This window comes from Lates calcarifer, linkage group LG23 (assembly GCF_001640805.2).
Source record: "Lates calcarifer isolate ASB-BC8 linkage group LG23, TLL_Latcal_v3, whole genome shotgun sequence".
Classification (NCBI taxonomy): Eukaryota; Metazoa; Chordata; class Actinopteri; family Centropomidae; genus Lates; species Lates calcarifer.
Window position 1 is genome coordinate 777,840 of NC_066855.1, and position 19,304 is coordinate 797,143.

The 19,304-nt window shown below is 43.2% G+C and overlaps 2 protein-coding genes across 2 annotated transcripts; one reads left to right on the forward strand and one right to left on the reverse strand.

The window, feature by feature from the left end:
• The first annotated feature begins 125 nt into the window (after positions 1-125).
• On the forward strand, positions 126-7,865 carry wdr45b (WD repeat domain 45B). Its single transcript, XM_018679556.2, is given in 11 exon segments — positions 126-624; positions 1,782-1,856; positions 3,320-3,421; positions 3,961-4,048; positions 4,318-4,363; positions 4,365-4,413; positions 4,502-4,692; positions 4,791-4,876; positions 5,147-5,248; positions 5,404-5,525; positions 5,806-7,865. Coding segments are annotated over 11 exon segments (1,035 nt in total). The 5' UTR covers positions 126-557; the 3' UTR covers positions 5,913-7,865.
• A 669-nt stretch (positions 7,866-8,534) lies between these two features.
• Positions 8,535-15,324, reverse strand: foxk2a (forkhead box K2a). The gene is made up of 9 exons (XM_018679555.2): positions 14,823-15,324; positions 13,266-13,460; positions 13,044-13,185; positions 12,542-12,688; positions 11,590-11,783; positions 11,294-11,496; positions 10,946-11,203; positions 10,655-10,852; positions 8,535-10,117 (listed from the first exon to the last, which is right to left on the reverse strand). The coding sequence occupies exons 1-9, from the start codon at positions 15,116-15,118 to the stop codon at positions 9,900-9,902; spliced, it is 1,851 nt and encodes a 616-aa protein (XP_018535071.1). The 5' UTR covers positions 15,119-15,324; the 3' UTR covers positions 8,535-9,899.
• Between the last annotated feature and the right edge of the window lie 3,980 nt (positions 15,325-19,304).

The following is a 19,304-nucleotide window of genomic DNA, read 5'->3' on the forward strand; positions in this document are numbered from 1 at the left end:
CAGCTATCGTAAATTAAAATGACTGATGTTGTGTAACTTTAACCTCACTAACAACTTCCGGCTCCATCAGTACTTTTCACTCGTATGTTTTTGTCTTTAAAACCGTGGTCAGTCCAACTTCTCAGTCAGCTTATAACAGCGACAGTAAAACTAGCGTTACACTTACACACCGAGTCATATGTAGGTAGCATGACGAGAAACTGTGACTTACAGGTGATTAAAATCATCGATCGTCGGAGTCGTTGTTCTCTGATTAAAACCCTTCTTTGATCACTGCTCGTCTCGGGATCATGTGCTATGTTTACTTTTAGTTAAAACCATTAATGAGGATTATAATTAGATTATTTCGATGTTAAATATTTGCTCTAATACGTCAAAGAAGTCCACCGAAAACTCCCTTTGATCCTGGCTGGTGACAGCTCTCTCCAAGCAGGAACCAGCCTCCGTTGTTTTCCTTCTTTCTACCCCACAGACTCCAGAGGAATGGTAGCCGGTTAGCTCATCACACAACAGCTGTTGGATTAACTTGTTAACGCATTCAGTTGTTTTTTTAAATAATGAATTTACTACCGTCTAATCCTCATGGGAATGGGCTCCTTTATGCTGGATTTAACCAGGATCACGGTAGGAAACGGCACTGTCATGTTTTTTTTCTCCCAAATGGAAATTGGCAGCGTCGTGGGTGCTAAGCTAATGTTGCTAATCCGACGTCTTACTAAATAATAAAATAACCGCAACATTACGCAATAACAACAACTTTACATTTCCTAGGTTTTAAACTGTCTTATAACAATACTATTGTGTCGTTGTTACTCCAGAAACGTCAACTTAAAGTACCAAACATTAAGTTCATGTTAGCTTTAGCTAGCCCATTGGACCGCAGCTAGCCAGCTATAGTAGCTTTTTCATTTTCAGCGAACACACAAGTCAGCTAACAAGCTAATGTTAACACAGCATGACAAGTGCTGTTAAATTACACGCAAATGTGTGGTTAAATGTAAGTACTCAAATAATAACCATGTATATGTTGCTACAGATGCAGGCGAACTTAGCTCACAAGCTAACGTTGGCTAAATTTCCAGCGACCATCATACTAGCAGAGCCTTGGTTACCACGGCAGCTAACATTAGCTAAGCTACCAGCCAGCTCCGCTAAGTTTGACAGTTATTACCACGGTATACGGCTACTTTAATGTGCTTAATTTCCAAAATAAGACTAGTCATTTATAAGATTGTCAGGCTTCAGAAGTTCAGGTAATATTTCTTAGTCCTTAACGTTGCATTGTAAAATTCAGCCTTGTATAGCATTCTTCGCTCCCCACCCACACATTTACACAGGCCGTAAAGTTATTTTTTTTTCTTGACCAACTGTCTTACTGAACCATAATTTAATGACATTACTAATGCTGGTCAGCTGTGTCAGGAGTAAAAGTAATGTAACGTTATAACGTAAAGTGGCCGAAGACCTTACATGACCCCTTAAAGAGCCCTGACAGTCACCATCACCGTCCTCTGTCAAGAAACAGTCAAGTGCCAGTTTCATATAAATTCCACCAGAGGTTAATCATTTGTTTGCTCCGTGTCAGCTCTGTCATAGTTAAAGGCTGCTCTTTTATCAATGTACAGGCCCAGTTTTGGTCATTAATGTTAACTTTAATGTTAACTAACAGCGTCTCGAGATAACTTCTGTTGTGAATTGCGCTATATAAATAAAATCTGACTTGACTTGACTTTAGTTGTTGATTTAGTTGCTGATTGTTGCTCTCTTGTTTTACTTCTCAGGATGCTTCGCCTGTGGAATGGAAAATGGGTTTCGTGTGTACAACACAGATCCTCTCAAAGAGAAGGAGAAACAAGGTAACAAGCCCTATAGACATGATCAATTATACAGGTTAGAAAAGAATATTTCGCAGTGCGTTTGTAAGGTGTCCACCCTCAGGAGTGATACTTAACACAATATATTTCTTTCAAACTAAAACTTTTGACAGATCTAAATGTGATAGTCTGTTAAACTTGTCAGTCACACTTCTATAAATAATCTTTAATGAGAGAGCAAGTCTAAAATGGCAATTACCTGGATGGAATTTGAGCTCTATGACTGTTTGTGAAGTTGTATAACAGGTTTTGCCATTGATTAAAAAAACAAACAAATAAATCCTGACCCTGTGTTGCCTGAAGCAACTTAGATCTTACCTGGATGAGGTGTTGGAGAATACAAACTGCAGCGTGCACTGGGCATCTGCATAGGATCAGTTCAGTTTAGCTGCTACATTACTGTTCTACTCATATTCTTAATTAAAAGCAGCATAATTTAAGTTTGTTGTCAGGAGATCAGGACAGCCTGTTTTTACCAGATCATCATCTGTTGATACAAGAAGGGGTTGGTCTGTGTTTGTCGGTGCCTTGTATGTTTAATGGAATTTTATTTATTTACCCCAGAAGAGCCTACGAGCAGTGCTGTATTATTATGTCAACTCTGTTGAATTTCATTGGTCCATTTATTGGAACATGGGATTTTGAGGGATGGTGCACTTTTGTTTTAATGTAGGATTCAAATTTCAAATTTGCTGGGATAGAGCTGTATAGATAGTCTTGTATCATGTTGTCAGTGTCATGGTGAAAAAGCATGTTCTCTAAGCTTTTAATGATAAAGTTAGTTGTACTGGTTAGCCAGTGACTGAGGAAGCATGAGCAGTGCTCAGTGGGTGACAGCTAGTTTGAGGTCCCTGTACAAAGCTGATTCAGCTTATGGCTGCAGAAAAAGAATCAAACCGGCGATTCTGCTGCTCACAGGAACACTGTATTGCGACAGAAATGCAACTCCTTAAATATGGAAGGATATAAGAGGAAGCTAAAAATATGACTCAGCACATGACTTGCTCCAGAGTTACTTCTCCTGCTCGTCAGATTTAACCGCCGTGGGCTGGGGGTTAACCAAACACTCCCTCACAGAACCAGCGGAGGTCTTTCCTTTTTCTGTGCTGATCCACATGCACGTCTTTGATAGCAGTCTTTTCTGCGCAGTGAAATTCTTTCCTGCTGATGTTACCCTGGTCGCACAGAGGGAGGCCGCTCTCACTGTGTGGAATGCAGAGGATTTCTTGTCATTGTGCTCTGCTGTCTGTCTGTCTGTCTGTCTGTCTGTCTGTCTGTGTGGAGCTGAGCCATCAGAGATGAATAAGCAGCAGTGATTAGACACAGGGTGTAAATGTTATTTATTTTAATCACAAGCACAGTTTACAGTCAGGTGTGATGATAAGAGCTGTGTTCTTCACTTCCTGTTATTATTGATGCTACCAGCCAATGACTTTGACTTTCAGAGTTCCTGGAGGGCGGGGTCGGCCACGTGGAGATGCTGTTTAGGTGTAACTATCTAGCACTGGTGGGAGGAGGGAAGAAACCCAAATACCCAACTAACAAAGGTACGTTTAGCTGCTGAAGTTATAAGTTATTCACAGGAACTGACATTAAAGTGCTTGACAGAATATTAATCCTGCACTGATTCCAAAGATTTATGTCCCTGTCAATCATTTACACCTGAAACATGGGAGAATAAGGTTGAAGTTTAAAAAATCCACTGTTCTCCTTCAAATCTGTTTCCTGTAAGAAAATGTGTTTTTTGTGTCACGTGACAGAATTGTCAGAGATGTACACTTTAATCCTTGTTTGTGGAGTTTGAATCAATAATCAGATCAATAATCAGACCTATAGCAAACACTGTCTCTGCTGTGAGCTACAGTAGCTAGTAAGCTGTGTTAAAGAATGTGTTCATTTTAGCAAAAACGTAAATGGATCAGTCCAGGTCACAGTGATTGAATGAATGAGTTATTGTTTTATATGGCTGACAGTGCTGCTCATGATGCTGTTGCCTTAAATTTAACTTGATTAAAGGGTAAAATGGTGCTGTATTTTTGTTGGGTATTACACCTCACTGTGTATTCTACCTTTCTTGGCCCTGTAGTGATGATATGGGATGACCTGAAGAAGAAGACAGTCATTGAGATTGAGTTCTCAACAGAGGTCAAGGCAGTGAAGCTTCGACGTGACAGGTAAAAAATCAAAATCAAAAGATCCCAGTTAGAGGCTGAAATGGCTGGTTGGTTTGTCCAGGGGTTGTCTTAGTCATTTTGTTAGTGGAATTGATCTGTTGTGATGGTTGTGAAATGAGTGTTGTGTAATGCATTAGTGAGTTGATGGGAGGTTCCTCTACAGTCAGACATTCAGTGTTTTATGTCTTGAATTGATGTCTGGTTTTATCACTGGAGGTTTACTGTCTGTCAGATTTTAAAGTTTAAATTTGTCTCTGCTCTGTTCTCAGGATCGTGGTGGTCCTGGACTCAATGATCAAAGTGTTCACCTTTACTCCACAACCCCCATCAGCTGCATGTGTTTGAGACCTGCTACAACCCCAAAGGTCAGTGCTCTCTGTTCAGCCTCGCAGCCTGAAGATTGTCAGTGTAAAATGTGTGTATTCTAACCAGCCTTCCTCCCTGTCTCCTCAGGTCTGTGTGTGTTGTGTCCCAACAGTAACAACTCTCTGTTGGCCTTCCCTGGAACTCATTCAGGCCACGTGCAGATAGTGGATCTGGCCAACACAGAGAAGCCCCCTGTTGACATTCCTGCCCATGAGGGGGCGCTGTGCTGCATCGCTCTCAACCTGCAGGGCACCAGGATAGCTACTGCGTCAGAGAAAGTATGCAACAGTGAAGTGAAAAAATGAATGTTACATGTTTGGACACTTCTTGAGTTGTTGTTGCTGACATGTGAATAATCCGTGTTGTGTTTCCACAGGGAACTCTTATAAGAATTTTCGACACGTCTGCAGGTCAGCTGATCCAGGAGCTGAGACGAGGCTCTCAGGCAGCTAACATTTACTGGTGAGCACTGAGCAGTAAAGCTGCTTTCAGTTTGAATTCACACATTTAAAACAAATGGAAACAGTCCAGCAGTACATTTAGCTATTTCTTCTCTCAAAAGACAGAATCCCACTTTAAAGATAAGAGCTTCACCTTACAGCTGTTCTGCAGGTGTTTATAGTAAAGGTCAGCGGGGTCTTACATGTTTTATCTGGTGTCCCTGTGTTGACCTGAATGGATCATTGAGACATCAGCTGTTCTAATCATGTCCACCTTGTCCGTCCTGTTCAGCATTAATTTCAACCAGGATGCGTCCCTCATCTGTGTGTCCAGTGACCACGGCACAGTGCACATCTTTGCTGCAGAGGATCCCAAGAGGAACAAACAGTCCAGGTCTGTTTCTTCCATTCAAGTCCTGGTACCTGTCTGCCCAGTAACAATCAAAACCACTGAAGTGGAGGATTGAATACAGTCATGAAAACAGTTTGTGTTGATGCTAAAAAGTGAAGCTGACTTCCTGTTCTGACCCTGTGTCCCTCTCTCTGCAGCCTGGCATCAGCCAGCTTTCTCCCCAAATATTTCAGCTCTAAATGGAGCTTCTCCAAGTTCCAGGTCCCCTCAGGCTCACCCTGTGTGTGTGCTTTTGGAACAGAGCCCAATGCTGTCATAGGTGAGTTCAGTTTGGAGTGTGATGCTGTCTGGATACAGAAACTTAGCACTGACCTCACTCTGATCTGAAGAGCTTTAGATAATTGACCCAGTGGCCACAGCAGCTGCTCTGATGGCTTGTGTTTCTTACCAGTAAACTAACATTACCCATGACCCACATTGTTGAATGTGGTGCAGCATTGTTGCATCAGTACAGGAGCAGCAGACTCGTCTGGTTCTCAGTGTCTGGCCTGTGTTTGCTGACTTGTATTCCGCTCTGGTCTCTCCCTCTCTCTGAGCAGCCATTTGTGCTGACGGCAGCTACTACAAGTTCCTGTTCAACCAGAAAGGGGAGTGTTCCAGAGACGTCTACGCCCAGTTCCTGGAGATGACCGATGAAAAAATATGACCTTTGACCCTCCTGCAGACTTGTTATTACACAGCCTGTTTTCTGTTTTTTTCCCTTCTGTTTTTTATTTTGGAGGAGGCAGGACACGTCCCTTGTTGCACTTCTCTTTATCTTGATGGACTCTGTCAAAGAGCATCAGATGACGGGAGGACAAAGAACGAGTAGCACAGACTCTGGGAGGGAGGGGGGGAGGGGACGACCCCTCACAGCAAAGACAGACAGATGGAAGCACGGACAGGGATGCTGACTGTCTCTCAGACTCCTGAGGATTGTCTCCGGACAGACGGACAGGCGCCGACTTTACTCCCAAACCAAACACAAGAGAAAAGAGGGAAAGTTTTTTTTTTTTGTTTTTTTTTTTGAAAGGACACGCCGCTTTTTAAGACGTCTTCCGAGGAATTTACAAAGGATGGCTATTTTTAATCACCTAGATGATTCTGAGAGTTAGACGGATTGAAAATATTGAGCTTTTTGTCAACTAACACCACCTAATCCTAACTATAGGGAGTGCCTCTGAGACTGGAGAGAATCTGTATGTGTGAACATATTACTGTTGTCATATATACATATGTGTGTTTGTGTATATACCAATGTACCATATTAGGTGTTTGCAAAGCAGGATCAGGACGAGGTGACTGCCTCCACCTTTCAGGTTCACAGTAACATCGGGAACAGACTCTGATCCTGTGTTGTGAAACGTCACTAGTATTACTAGATTTTCTTATATCCACTGTATAAACACAATGCGCCAGACTGAACTTCTAACTACTTAGACCTGTACAGAATAGTAGCAAAAAGAAAAAAATATCAACACGTATTTTTGTTTCAGTCTTCCTTTTTTCATACGTTGTGCAATATATGTTCTCCCTGATTGTTTCTGTTAAAGCTGAGTGTTTGTTGTTTCCACTCAAACGAGAAAGCTTAAACAGTTCATCTTGTGTTGGGAGATGTGGCTCTTTCCTGCTGCTGTTTGTACGGATGAAACAAACGACACAAACACTGTATTTATTAGTGAGCTTTAGAGCTGTAAAGCTGATTTTTCCCCTTCTCCAGACGTAATGCTAAGCCAAGCTAACTGCTGCTAGCTTTAGCTTCATATTTACTCTACAGACAGGAGCAGCGTTTAGCTTCTCATCTGACTTTCAGCAAGAAAGACTCTCATTTCCCAAAATGGTGAACTGTTTTTTAAGAGTTTGTATCAGTTGATAGTTTTGTTGTTCCTAGCTGAACTGGAAAAGCCAAACACAGACGCGGTTTCCATGTTGAATCACAAAAACCTAATCGATTTAAGACGAGATTGTTGGTCATTTTCTACCCAACAGCTCGACTGTAAAACTGTTCAGAATATTTTGAATTTGGTTCAAGACTGCACTTCACGTTTAATGTTAATACATTAATATTTCATGTCGATTAAATCAGAAACCTGGAATAGATGATTGCTGGTTTGCTTCATGTACTTTTCGTTGGCCAGTGTGACTCCAGTCACATCAGTCTTTTTATTTAAATGTCAACACTCTTTACTGATGAGTGTAGTTTGTCTGGTGTCAGTGCATCTCTGCCTCTTCCTGCCCCTAACAGCTTTGATAAAACTGGCTGATGTAAATCAGGGAATCTGAAGTGCTTTGTTGAACCCTGTGGCCGTAAACAGGAGATCAGTTCAGTGTGGATCCATCACTACGGTTGTTAAAACTGTGTTAATGGAAAATTAATTTTGTTTTCATCCTTTTTTTTGTTGATTCTGTGCAAAAACATTTCTTTGTGTTGCTTTCTACATCAGATTGTACATCTGCAGGTGTCGCTGTGGAACACACACACACCGCACTGACCACAGTAGGGACGCTGCACAAACTGAAAAGCCAACTTGTTTCTGACACACTCAGAATGATTGTAAAAAAAATCAGCATTTAAATTTGTGAATAAAAATTTAACATCTGCTTTTACAGTTAAACTTTACAGGCTCGTTCAGGCCCTTTTATGTTCATGCCCCCCCCATAAACATCTTTGATCATGGCTGTTTCTTAACACCAGTTAGCATGAACACCACAGTGTTGGTTAAACAGCAGCTTCTCGCTGTGATTGGTCAGATAGTGAGGGCGAGGCAGGAGTCAGGGTTGCTGGTGGACGACTGATCAGTCCAGACTGCGACAGCTCAACAGCTGTGGTGGTGTATGGTGAACGGTGAACGGTGAACGTAGGTGTATTTCCACCTTTACAGTCTCGATCTCCATAAATGAACCTGACTCCTTACATTTCATTTTGGGTGAACTGGCACAGATAATGTTTCCTAACGACTGCCCTCACATCCGGCATTTTACTGGTCAATGAGAGTCGAGCTGGTTTTGTCCCATCAGAGAGGAAGCATGTCCACAGACTTCCTGGAACGGCCTGAACAAACTGTGGAATGCATGCTTAACAAAACTTTATAGCATGTTACCGCTCTGCTCCAGATGTTAACGCTTAATCAGCCTGATGATTCTCAGAGCACAGGCACAATCTCATGTTTCTTTTCTCTGACTAACAAAAGAAATAATCCCCCCCCCACACACACACACACACACAGATGTCGAGTTTGCATTTGCCCAGCAGAGAAGGCGTTTACTCAAAGAAATTCAAACTAAGAGGTTATGTGTTTTAAATAAATTTATAAAAAAAGCATTTACCCACTGAAGCAGAACAAACACCTATCACTTGTTTTTCCTCGTGTAACATAGAGTACAATCTGAATAGACTTTTTTAGTAGCCTGAACAGAATAAAATAATCAAGCAAAGAGACTGCCAACTTCAACACAAAGGTAACAAACAGCCAATGAAGACAGGGAAAAACTGAGAGCAAATAAAAATACAAAAGGAAAAAAAAAACGAAGAACTAAGAGGGATAAGTGCAGCACTGGTCAGAATCATATAGCGTAGATTCAGTCTAAATTTTCTTCAGTTCCATATTCAGTTAAATCTGCTCAAGTACATTGTCTCTAGATCCGTAACATGCAAGCTCGATGAAGCATATGGTCAAATACGCATGGGAATATACTTTTATCTCATAGGATATTTGTAAAATATGAAAAAATCTGTAGATTTACAGTGATAAAGAAATTTCATTTGCATGAATGAGCAGAAAAAAAGAACATCCACTCCATAGATAGTGTTTTCTTTAAAGGAAAAAAAGGAGACTACATTCATTTCACTGAACAAAGAGTCCACATACAAAAACAAAACAAAAAAAGGATTCCCAAAATATCATGTTGTGATGTTTAAATGTTCTTAAAGACCCCACTTATAGCTTTTAGTTATCTTAATTATTACTAGATAGTATCTGTGCCTTGGGAAACGAAGAAACACTCAAAAAAGATCCACAGATACACTTGTACAACGGAATACTGCATATCTACTCACGACTGGGTTAGGTAGGTCGACATGGAGGCTAGCTGCCGAAGATGGGAATGTCCACACGTACGTACACACACTTCCCTTTGTGGAGTACACTACTGGTGATTTCACTTGGTTGCTTTTTCTATCCGACACACAGTTAAACACTTGTCTGTAATGCTACCAGGATTCGGCTCCTTTCCGTCTTTGGGGAGAGTCGTGGACTCCTCATTTGTCCAATAAGTCAATTTTTCATCTGGAAATCTGGATTTTTGAATCGTTTTTTTTCTTCCTGGGCATCTTCCTGCCTTCTGGGTCTCAAACGTCAGGGTTTCACAGTCATCAGCAACTCTTCTTTACTTCCATTTTCAATTTGGTCTCTAGTTTTTGCATCGTATTTCGTGGTCTTAAATATATGGAAGAGGAAGAGTCGGGGGGTCGAGGAGGAGGAGGAGGTTTTGCACATTCTGTAGTCCTGTTTGTGTTTCCACGTCTCTTCTCTTTTTGGCACCTTGAAGTAGATGATAACCAGGTAGGATGGAGGGGCGAGAGTGTGGAGGGTGTGAGGCTCAATGCGTACGGGAGAGCAGGGGTCAGGATGCAGATCGGGGGGTTGGAGGGGGGCTACTTGTCGCCGACCTGTTCACTGACCCCTCCTTCTCCGGCTCTGTCCGTGGTGCCGTTGCCATTGTTGGTGGCGGCTGCTGCTTCACCCTCCTCTTCCTCCGTTTTCGCTCTCTTTGATTCAGGCTGGTCCTGCAGTTCTCCGTTCTGCCTCTTGGTGGGGAGGGATGCAGAGGCCGAGGCGTGGGTCGCCAGGAGATGGAGAGGGTTCGCAACAGCTGCAAGACAGACGACAGGAAAATGAGGTGTTATGGCTAAGTTGGCAGATGTAATTACTGTGCTCAACATCGTTCAGTTTGTTCCTCTCATAGAAGCAACCACTAACTCAGCACAAGACAGCCAGAGTCAGCTAGAGACTGGAGCCACAGCGGAATGAACAGCAGCAGGTGCTACAGAGTAACATCAGTACAGACTGTCACTGTAACTGTGTAGACGTCATATGACACATCGGCCACGTCTTTAGACAGAACTGAACTGATAACAGAGGATAAATCTACTGTGATAATAACTGACACAGTTTCGACTTTGGATCGGAGCCTTTTAAAGTCTCTTACAGCCTTGTTAATGTAACGATCTTTACCCTGTGGTTTATGACACTTCTAACTAACCTTGTGTTACTTTCTCTCTCACCGTGCTACATTCTCTTCACTGGCTCGACTATTAACTTTCAAAATAATAATCAGACACATGCTCCTGCAAATATCCACTTGAATGGAAACACCTTGAAGTGCTGCGTCAGTGTGTGTGTGTGTCACCTGTGTTAGCAGCAGTACTGATGGGGACCAGGTGAGTCCCGTTCTGTGTGATGGCCTTTATTGGGAGCTGGTGCTGGCCGAGCGGGGCTTGTTGCACGATGGTAACGGTTGTCAGGGGAGCAGCCTGAGAGCTCTGGATGATACGACTGACTCCACCTATAGACGAGGCTGTGATGGACGGCACCGGCTCCACTTTCACTGCACAGGGACAGAACCACAGTCACAGGCGTCAGATTAAACCACAACCGACGTCAACGACAGCGTGACGGCGCCGTGAATCCTGAAGCTCACCTTTGATCTCCTGGTGCTCTCCCCCTCCGTTCTCCTGAGGTTCTGGGCTCACTGTAGCAGCAGACTGTCCGCCAACAGTCGCCATGGTGACTGCTGGGATCTGGTGGACGACATGAACCGTCTGCATGACGGGGGCGGAGCTAACTGATGTGGTTACGATGGCTGGCGTCGCCATGGTGTAGGTCACAGGCTTCATGGTCGTTTGAGGCATCGGACGCTGCACGGCGATCAGTACTGGCTGGTTGCTGAGAGGGGAGCCTGTCGGGGGGGTAAAGGTTCCCGTCAGTGAGCACAGAGCGTCTGACATCTGTGACATGGTTCTGTGAAACAGACAAAAGCTTGTTTTACCAGGGGAGTTCTGAGCAAAGCGGGCCTCTTGGATGACGGCAAGCTTCGGTTGGACTGTCGCGGTTTGGGTGGGGGCTGGTGGAGGGGTTGGCTCTGGCTCCATGGGGACTGGGGACCCCTCTCTGGACAGGCTGTCTGGGGTCTGGACCCCACTGGAGTGGGCAGACAGTGCTCCTGTGTGGTTAGGAGAAGCTGGAGCGCTCCTGGAGAAGGAAAACAAACGGAAATGAGCCGGCACCAAAACTGACAACCTGTCTTTAAAGTAACTTAGATTAATGTAGATTCAAGTTTGTTACCTGGAGGAAAGAGGTCCCACCGGGGTCCTGAAGCAAGGCACTCCCCTGGGCCTGCGCTTCCTGAAGGCCTGCTCTATCAGCTTGCCCTCGGAGGCCGGGTCGATCCTCCAGAAGGAGCCTTTCCCCGGCTCCTCCTGAGACCGGGCCACTTTGATGAAGTACCGGTTCAGGGACAGGTTGTGGCGGATCGAGTTCTAAAACAGCGACAAATACAAGACGCACGTCAGCCTGCACACGTCTCTGAACTGAAGAGGGCTGTGTTATAGTGCTGGAATGTTCCCATGTTGTTGCACAGGCTCTTTTTGGTTTGCTGCACTGAGCTGCTTAATACAAACTCCAGGATGTTTTAGCAGAGACACCTGCTCACTGTTTCCAGTGTTCTCTGCTTCATGTCGTCTGTCTGTAGGAGAGGAAACGTCTGTTTATTTGTTCCAGTTCGATGCTACACAGTGGCTGTACACAGTGTGTGCTATACACTCATCACTGCAGTGCACTGTTTTCCAGTAATGACAGTAGCACAACAGACTATTTGCTCTGTTGGATGTGGACGTGTACTGTTTGTTTTCTGGGGTGCTGGAATCGTTTCTTGTGTCGTGTTGTGGGACGTTTTATCAACAGATTTAACACAGCGGACTGTTTTCAGTATATCTGCTGGGCAGTCTTCCAGTGCGAACACACTACATACTAATGACCTGATTAGACTTGCTGTGTGGTATGGATCTGGCACACAGCTCTGAGCACCGGCCAAGACGAGGCTTTATGATGAGCAGCCACTGAGGCACAGTTACTGATATTCTGATGATGCAGGTCCACTCGATGTTTGACTAATTAAAAAAAACATCTTCAAATCATCCCAAACCCAAAGGTATTCAACTGCTAACAACATGAAACGAAGAAATGCAGAAACACACCAACACAGGAGAAGCTGATCAGTGATAGTTTATACACTGACCTGCCAGCCCTTATCAGCTGTTCTGTAGTAGGGGTAGTTCTTGGTGATGTGGGTGTATATTCCATTCAGTGTTAGCTGTTTATCCGGGGCCATGGTGATAGCTTGGACTATTAGTTGTGCATATGAATACGGAGGTTTGGAGTCGTCCTGTGGAGGAGGAGGAAAAAAACATTCATGTGTTACTGGAGGAAATGAGATTTTTCATGTTGTTGATGAAATCATTATTTCTCCCTGTAGATTGTTCACAAACACACACACACACACATACACTCAGTTTAGTTCGACCGGGATCTGTGCTCCAAAGTCTATGTTGTTGTGAGTGTTATGCAATTTTTAGACTTCAGTCAGTAACCGGAGATGTTCACAGTGCTCGGATCCATCAACATTCCTCTGAACTCTGCTGCCGTTACCGTGCAGCTCACTGTTTGAGACGATATCCTTCAATGTAAGACGACCCACTAACAACATTCGTCCATATTCTCACCGACTGTCCTACTCTCACCTTTGGGCTGTCTTCACCTGAGGCCTCCTTGTCGTTTTCTGACTGGGAGTTGTCTCCTATAAGGTCAGAGGCCAGAACACGGCCTGTCCTGTAGCTGGAGAGTCCGGCCCCCCGTGGACTTGATGGACACGAGTTTGCTGCACTGTAAAATTCATAACAAAACGTGTGTAAAGGACTGCATCATAAACGTATGTTTGGACAGTAGAGGATGCCACCGCTCACCTGATGGTGCCAGTAGGTGAAGGCAGTGGGCTCATGAGGTGGGCAATGTTGTCGGGAATGTTTATGGTCAGTGGGGAGATTTGGGGTTGGACGGGCTTGACCGGTGATTCCGGCACGTTCCTTGGCTCCTTCTTATCACTGGACAGGGCTGTGAACGTGATCTTTATACTTGTGCTGGGGAACCGGAAACAACACCTGAGAATGACAGACAGAAACCATAAGTGTGTGTTTAGAGCTGATATGTCCATTTGAATTATTGTGCATTTGTCTCTGATAGCAGATACACTTGTCTACCTTTGAATAACAATAAAATAAGTGGGGAATGCAGTATTACTACAATGTTACTGTGCAGAGAAGCCTCCTGCCTGGCAACAAGCAGGCCAAGGTCTAACTGAGGCAGAGAGAGAGGAGCACTGAGATTCAGCCTCACACAGTTTAAATATGGACGACCACCATGACTATTATATAACAGATCATGGCTAACATGGCTCATTTATTATTAATGGGGTATATTTGGACCAGCTGCTGACACTAAAATGAATTACTACTATGGAGTGGACACAATATTAACATATCCTACCTACACGTTGGTTAAGTTTAAAAGTAAAATGTGAGTTACCAGAAAAAAAAAATCACTGTTCAATGTGATTTTTGAGAAAGAAGCCTGACAAACAAGCTGAGCAGTGTAAACATACCGACAGGGAACATGAGGCCAACTCGACATTGAGCCAGATCAAACTGACAACAGCACTAACCTTAACTTCACAGACGTCGTTATAATGGGAATATTCGGTTTTATCGTTTATATAACAACAATTCAATCACCAGTCTCCCTCTGAACAAATAAATTACACGGCAGCCTGAGTTGTAGCAGGTCAGAAACATCACCTGTGCAAGCACAAAGTCAACACTTAGTTACTGTTAGCCAGCATGTTAGGTGGGACAGCAGCAGCCCAAAATACAGCGAGTTCTCCGGTTCTGAGAGCACCTTCAACCAAACTCCATTACAAATAGGACATTTTTTACGTTTCCTGACCAGTTTTTCGCAAATAAAAACACCAGAGAACATAAATAAAGACGGGTTTGAATTGATAGGAGCCACTCTGCAATTCGGCATATCAAACACACCCTAATAATAATAAACAACTTAGCATTTATAGGTAAGAAGCTAGCTTCCACACAATGCACCGTGGTGAACAGTGAACTACTTCTTAGCTAAAGCATGACTGTCTGATGTGTCACTGACGTGTACTCGGCGGACTAAATGTATGCCGAATAAACCAAAATACACTAATGATTAATCAAGTGAATCGTGATTTTGTGTTTGTTAATCAGCGACAGCGTGATTACTGATTACACGATTAGCATATCTGGCAAAGAGATTTCATGTGACGTTATCTCCATACAAACGAGCGGCACGTATCAGGCTTGGTGTTGCTTGACACAACACGTGCAACACCGCTGCGGGATAACAAAACAATAACAACACATGAACCCATAAATCTGCGGATGGTTTTTCTTAAAGGTTCAGGCAAAGTGGTCCCATCATAGTCTTACATTCGTGGAAGCTGGAGAGGTGGAGCCCCTCTTCTCTGGAACACCCCATCAACAAACACCCCGTTTTTTCCCAGGCATCGGAGATAGAATTCCCCCGTGCCTGTGCCGTCCTCGCCCGCGGTGAATATTTCGAGGTGCCGCCGAGAGATGAAGCTGGAGTGTCCCATGCTGACATCCACCGAGCCCTGCGAGGAGTTCCGGCCGATGGTCACCGACCTTTTCTTCATCAGATACTCGAATTCTCGGCCCTCAAGCCGGGCTACCGCCGACCCCGACATCCCGCTTACCACCGCCATCTTCTGAGGTATCTGGTGGAGATTTGGACGTGTGTGTTAGGCGCAAACGTTAAAGCGGTTGCGGGGAGTTGAAGAAGGGGATATTTTTGGTTTTGTGAAAAAACGGGGGATCCAATTTTACACCGTGGAGAATTTGGCTAGGAACGTGCCAGACCGGGGACACAGCGGCTCCGACCCACCGCCGCGAAGAAGAGGAAAAAAAGAGGAGCGTCGGCCAATCAAAAGCGGCCAAACGGACGGAAGTACTGTGACAGACAACCGCCTCAGCCAATGGGAAACCAGTATGGGTAGGCAGATGTGTGGTGTTTACCAATGACAACAATAATAAAAATAGCTGTAGAAAATGGAGTTGGGTTGCACTGCAGGCTGACACGCAGATGATGGAGAGATGTAAAAAGCGGTGCAGTGATTTTAAGGAGGGGAATTTGATTAATTACAGGCCTTTTAAAATAAAATACATAAGTTTGACTTCTGATTGACACTTGCCTGTTTACACATGCAGCTGACATGGAGCAACATTAGCTTGTGTTTAGGGTTGTGTCCTCAGATTTACTTTCAGAACTGCTTGTTAAGGACATAAAGCTTTTCTTTTTCCATTATATTTGAGGCATTCTGTGTGTTTATCAGACAGTGACTGTAGAGAGATGGCAGGAAATGGAGATAGAGAGAGAGAGAGAGAGAGATGGGTAATGACATGCAGCAGAGATCCTTGTCAAACATGAACCAAGGAAGTTGTGGTTCGTCACCCTAAGACCTGACATGACCCTTGACACACACTTTGAAACCCTCCAGAATACAGTCATACGGGCAGGTGACAAATTAAAGAACAAATCCAAATAAATTAGAAACATAACATAGTCCAGAGTCTTCCACACAGGTGACTGAATAGTTTAATGAGTATTAAATGATGTGAATTGTATGTTATGGTCTTGACGGTCACTGTGAGATTTGGAGTGTGTGTTAAACACCTCTCTCCATCAGCATCATGGGAACATCTTTTAGGAGAATGATGTTCATCCCTTCAGTAGAGTTCCACTGAAGCTGTGGATCAGCACACCACAAAGACCACATGCAAATTCATCTCATGTACTCAAATTATTATAAATGACCCTGTTTATCAAATGAGCACAGTGCAATAGCTGAGGACAGCTGAGGCACTCAGAAAACTGTGTAGGCTCACTACAGGTGCAGAATTTACACTGATCATAAATATATCATAATGAATAGTTTAACAAATATTATAATGTATAAGCTTAAATAAAAAAACATGTATACATGCATTCTTTTCTATTTTTAACAAACAAAACTGGCATATATTCTACATGTAGGAGTTTTACATTAGGCAGTAATGACCCTGTTATAATGGTTACTAGGCTACTGCATGAATCCGGTTCCCCGCTCAGATCCATACCCGGGGTTTCCGTGCAGCGGGTTAGTTTACTAACTGTAGTACAGCGGCCACCACGCTGAGAGCGCAGTGTGTGTGTATGGAGGTCGTGTTAAATAATGGATTTTAAAATCACTCAGACTGCGCTGACATCGCCACAGAGGCAGACTCTGGTTTTCACGGAGTCCTGCCACCACACACCGCCACTGTTCCGCTGCCACCACGCGCTGCTTCATTTGGACTGCATCAGTACTCAGGAAAACGTGCTGCACTCTGAAAACCCATGCGCCATGGCGCACGTGTTCTCTGACGATGACGTAATTATGTCCGACAGAGCTACATTCAGGAGTAACGAGGTGTGCGCGGAGGTTATCAAGTGTGTTCGGTCACACACGTTTTTAGAAACTAAAGCTGTTTGTTACATTTGTTGTTGTTTTGGATGTGAACTGTGTCTGTGACTGAGTGTTACTGGAAAATGTGGCAACTTATGAGCTTTTTTCCAGATTCACACATATCAACCTCAAGTTATTATCAGTGTAATTTACAATATACGACTAAAATATATCACAGAATAACACACAGTATTATAAAATACTCTGTAAACTGCAGTTGATTAAGATTGTGACACAGTTAAAAGCTCCAGAGAAAGTTACTAAATGGACTTTGAGTTAAGATTATGTTGTACTAATGAGAATGAGTTGGCAAGAATGAACACACTATTTATATATAACTCATCTGGGTCAAATATAATTATAAGACTTAAAAAGATGAGCACTGCTGTGCTTGTAGATAGCTGTAGAAATTATTATTATTATGATTAGCAGTAGTAGTATTGGCAGTAGTAGTAGTAGTAGTGGTAGTAGTAGTAGTAGCAGTAGTAGTAGTAGTAGTAGTGGTGGTAGTAGTAGTAGTAATGGCAGTAGTGGTGGTGGTAGTAGCAGTAGTAGTAGTAGTAGTAGTAGTAGTAGTAGTGGTGGTAGTAGTAGCAGTAGTAGTAGTAGTAGTAGTAGTGGTGGTAGTAGTAGTAGTAATGGCAGTAGTGGTGGTGGTAGTAGCAGTAGTAGTAGTAGCAGTAGTAGTAGTAGTAGTAGTGGTGGTAGTAGTAGTAGTAATGGCAGTAGTAGTAGTAGTAGTGGTGGTAGTAGTAGCAGTAGTAGTAGTAGTAGTAGTAGTAGGTAGTAGTAGCAGTAGTAGTAGTAGTAGTGGTGGTAGTAGTAGCAGTAGTAGTAGTAGTAGTGGTGGTGGTAGTAGTAGTAGCAGTAGTAGTAGTAGTAGTAGTGGTGGTAGTAGTAGTAGTAATGGCAGTAGTGGTGGTGGTAGTAGCAGTAGTAGTAGTAGCAGTAGTAGTAGTAGTAGTAGTGGTGGTAGTAGTAGTAGTAATGGCAGTAGTAGTGGTGGTAGTAGCAGTAGTAGTAGTAGTAGTAGTAGTAGTAGCAGTAGTAGTAGTAGTAGTGGTGGTAGTAGTAGCAGTAGTAGTAGTAGTAGTGGTGGTGGTAGTAGTAGCAGTAGTAGTAGTAGTAGTAGTGGTGGTAGTAGTAGTAGTAATGGCAGTAGTGGTAGGGTTTTCTGAGTTGGCCTCCACTGCAGTGAAACATCAGTCCAGTGCTGCCACCTGCTGGTTTTTACTCATCATGCAGGAGTGTTTGTAGGGGTCTTAATGGTGTCTCCTCTTACTGAAAAACAACAGGTGCACTCATCTTAAAGTTCCATATCATGAGTGTATATAAACATTTAGATGTTGGTTTGTTTGATATTACCTGACAGTGAGTGTGTATATCATACAGTGAGGGGACTGACCCACAGTGTGGTTTTAGGAACCATTACTGTTGCACTGTTACAGTTGGGTTATAAGCCATAAAGAGTACAGCATACCTTACTGAGAGTCCAGTGGAAAGGGTGACGTATAAGAAAATGGTAAGAATTGTTTTTATTCTTGCTTAATATGGAGTAAAGTAGATGTAAATTAAAAAGGAAGGTACAAAAAAATGAGACCAGATTCTAATTTAACTCATTAATATTTCTCTCTTAAACATATCTTTTAATTTAATTAGTCAACTGCTGGTGCCAATTAATTTCAGACTGAGCTGCTATTCACTTTTTCTTTCCAGGGAGAAAAGTAGAGACAACAGCAGCTCTCCACTGAAACCAGACATCACCTCATTAACGCACGGAGAACTCCTCATCCATTCAGTGCAGGAGAAGCTGTAAGATAAATTAGATTCTTAAACGAGGAGTTCACTTACAGGAAACATAATTGAACGTTTTTTTTTCTGTAACCCTAAGTCCTTTTCAGTACAGTTAGAGGTACTTACACTTTATTTTATACTTCTACTAAACTGTATGTCAAAGGGCAACTGTGGAAGAAGTATTCAGAGTCTTTATTTAAGTATTTATAGTACCACAATGTAAAAGTACACAGTAACAAGGAGAAGTTCTGCACTGGAAATCTTAAAGTAGAACAACCAGGTTGTGTCACAGCCTCTGTGAGCCAGTCGTCTCACAGCTGTCAAACCTTAGACCTGCTCCTCTCTCTGCTGCTGTCAGCTGTCATGTCAGTATGAGAGTGGCACCACCCTCCTCCACCCTGTTCACCTCCAGTTTTCATCAGAACCAGCATCCACAGCCCCCCCCCCCATCCGATCTCATCACATCCATCCAGATCTTCAGCGTCGCTCTTCACCCCTTCACCACCACCAGTGTCTCACAGAGGCTCCTCATATTTCTCCATTTGTTTTAATTGTGCACACTAATCAGGTATAAAGTATAAAGTAGTGTATATATATATATATATATATATAT

Coding starts and splice junctions, on each gene's coding strand:
- foxk2a (XM_018679555.2), bottom strand. CDS start 15,118: ATGGCGGTGGTAAGCGGGATGTCGGGGTCGGCGGTAGCCCGGCTTGAG. Junction 13,461..14,822: donor CCTCTCCAGCTTCCACGAAT/GTAAGACTATGA, acceptor TGTCATTCTCAG/GTGTTGTTTCCGGTTCCCCA. Junction 11,784..12,541: donor CAGCTGATAAGGGCTGGCAG/GTCAGTGTATAA, acceptor TCGCTGTTTTAG/AACTCGATCCGCCACAACCT.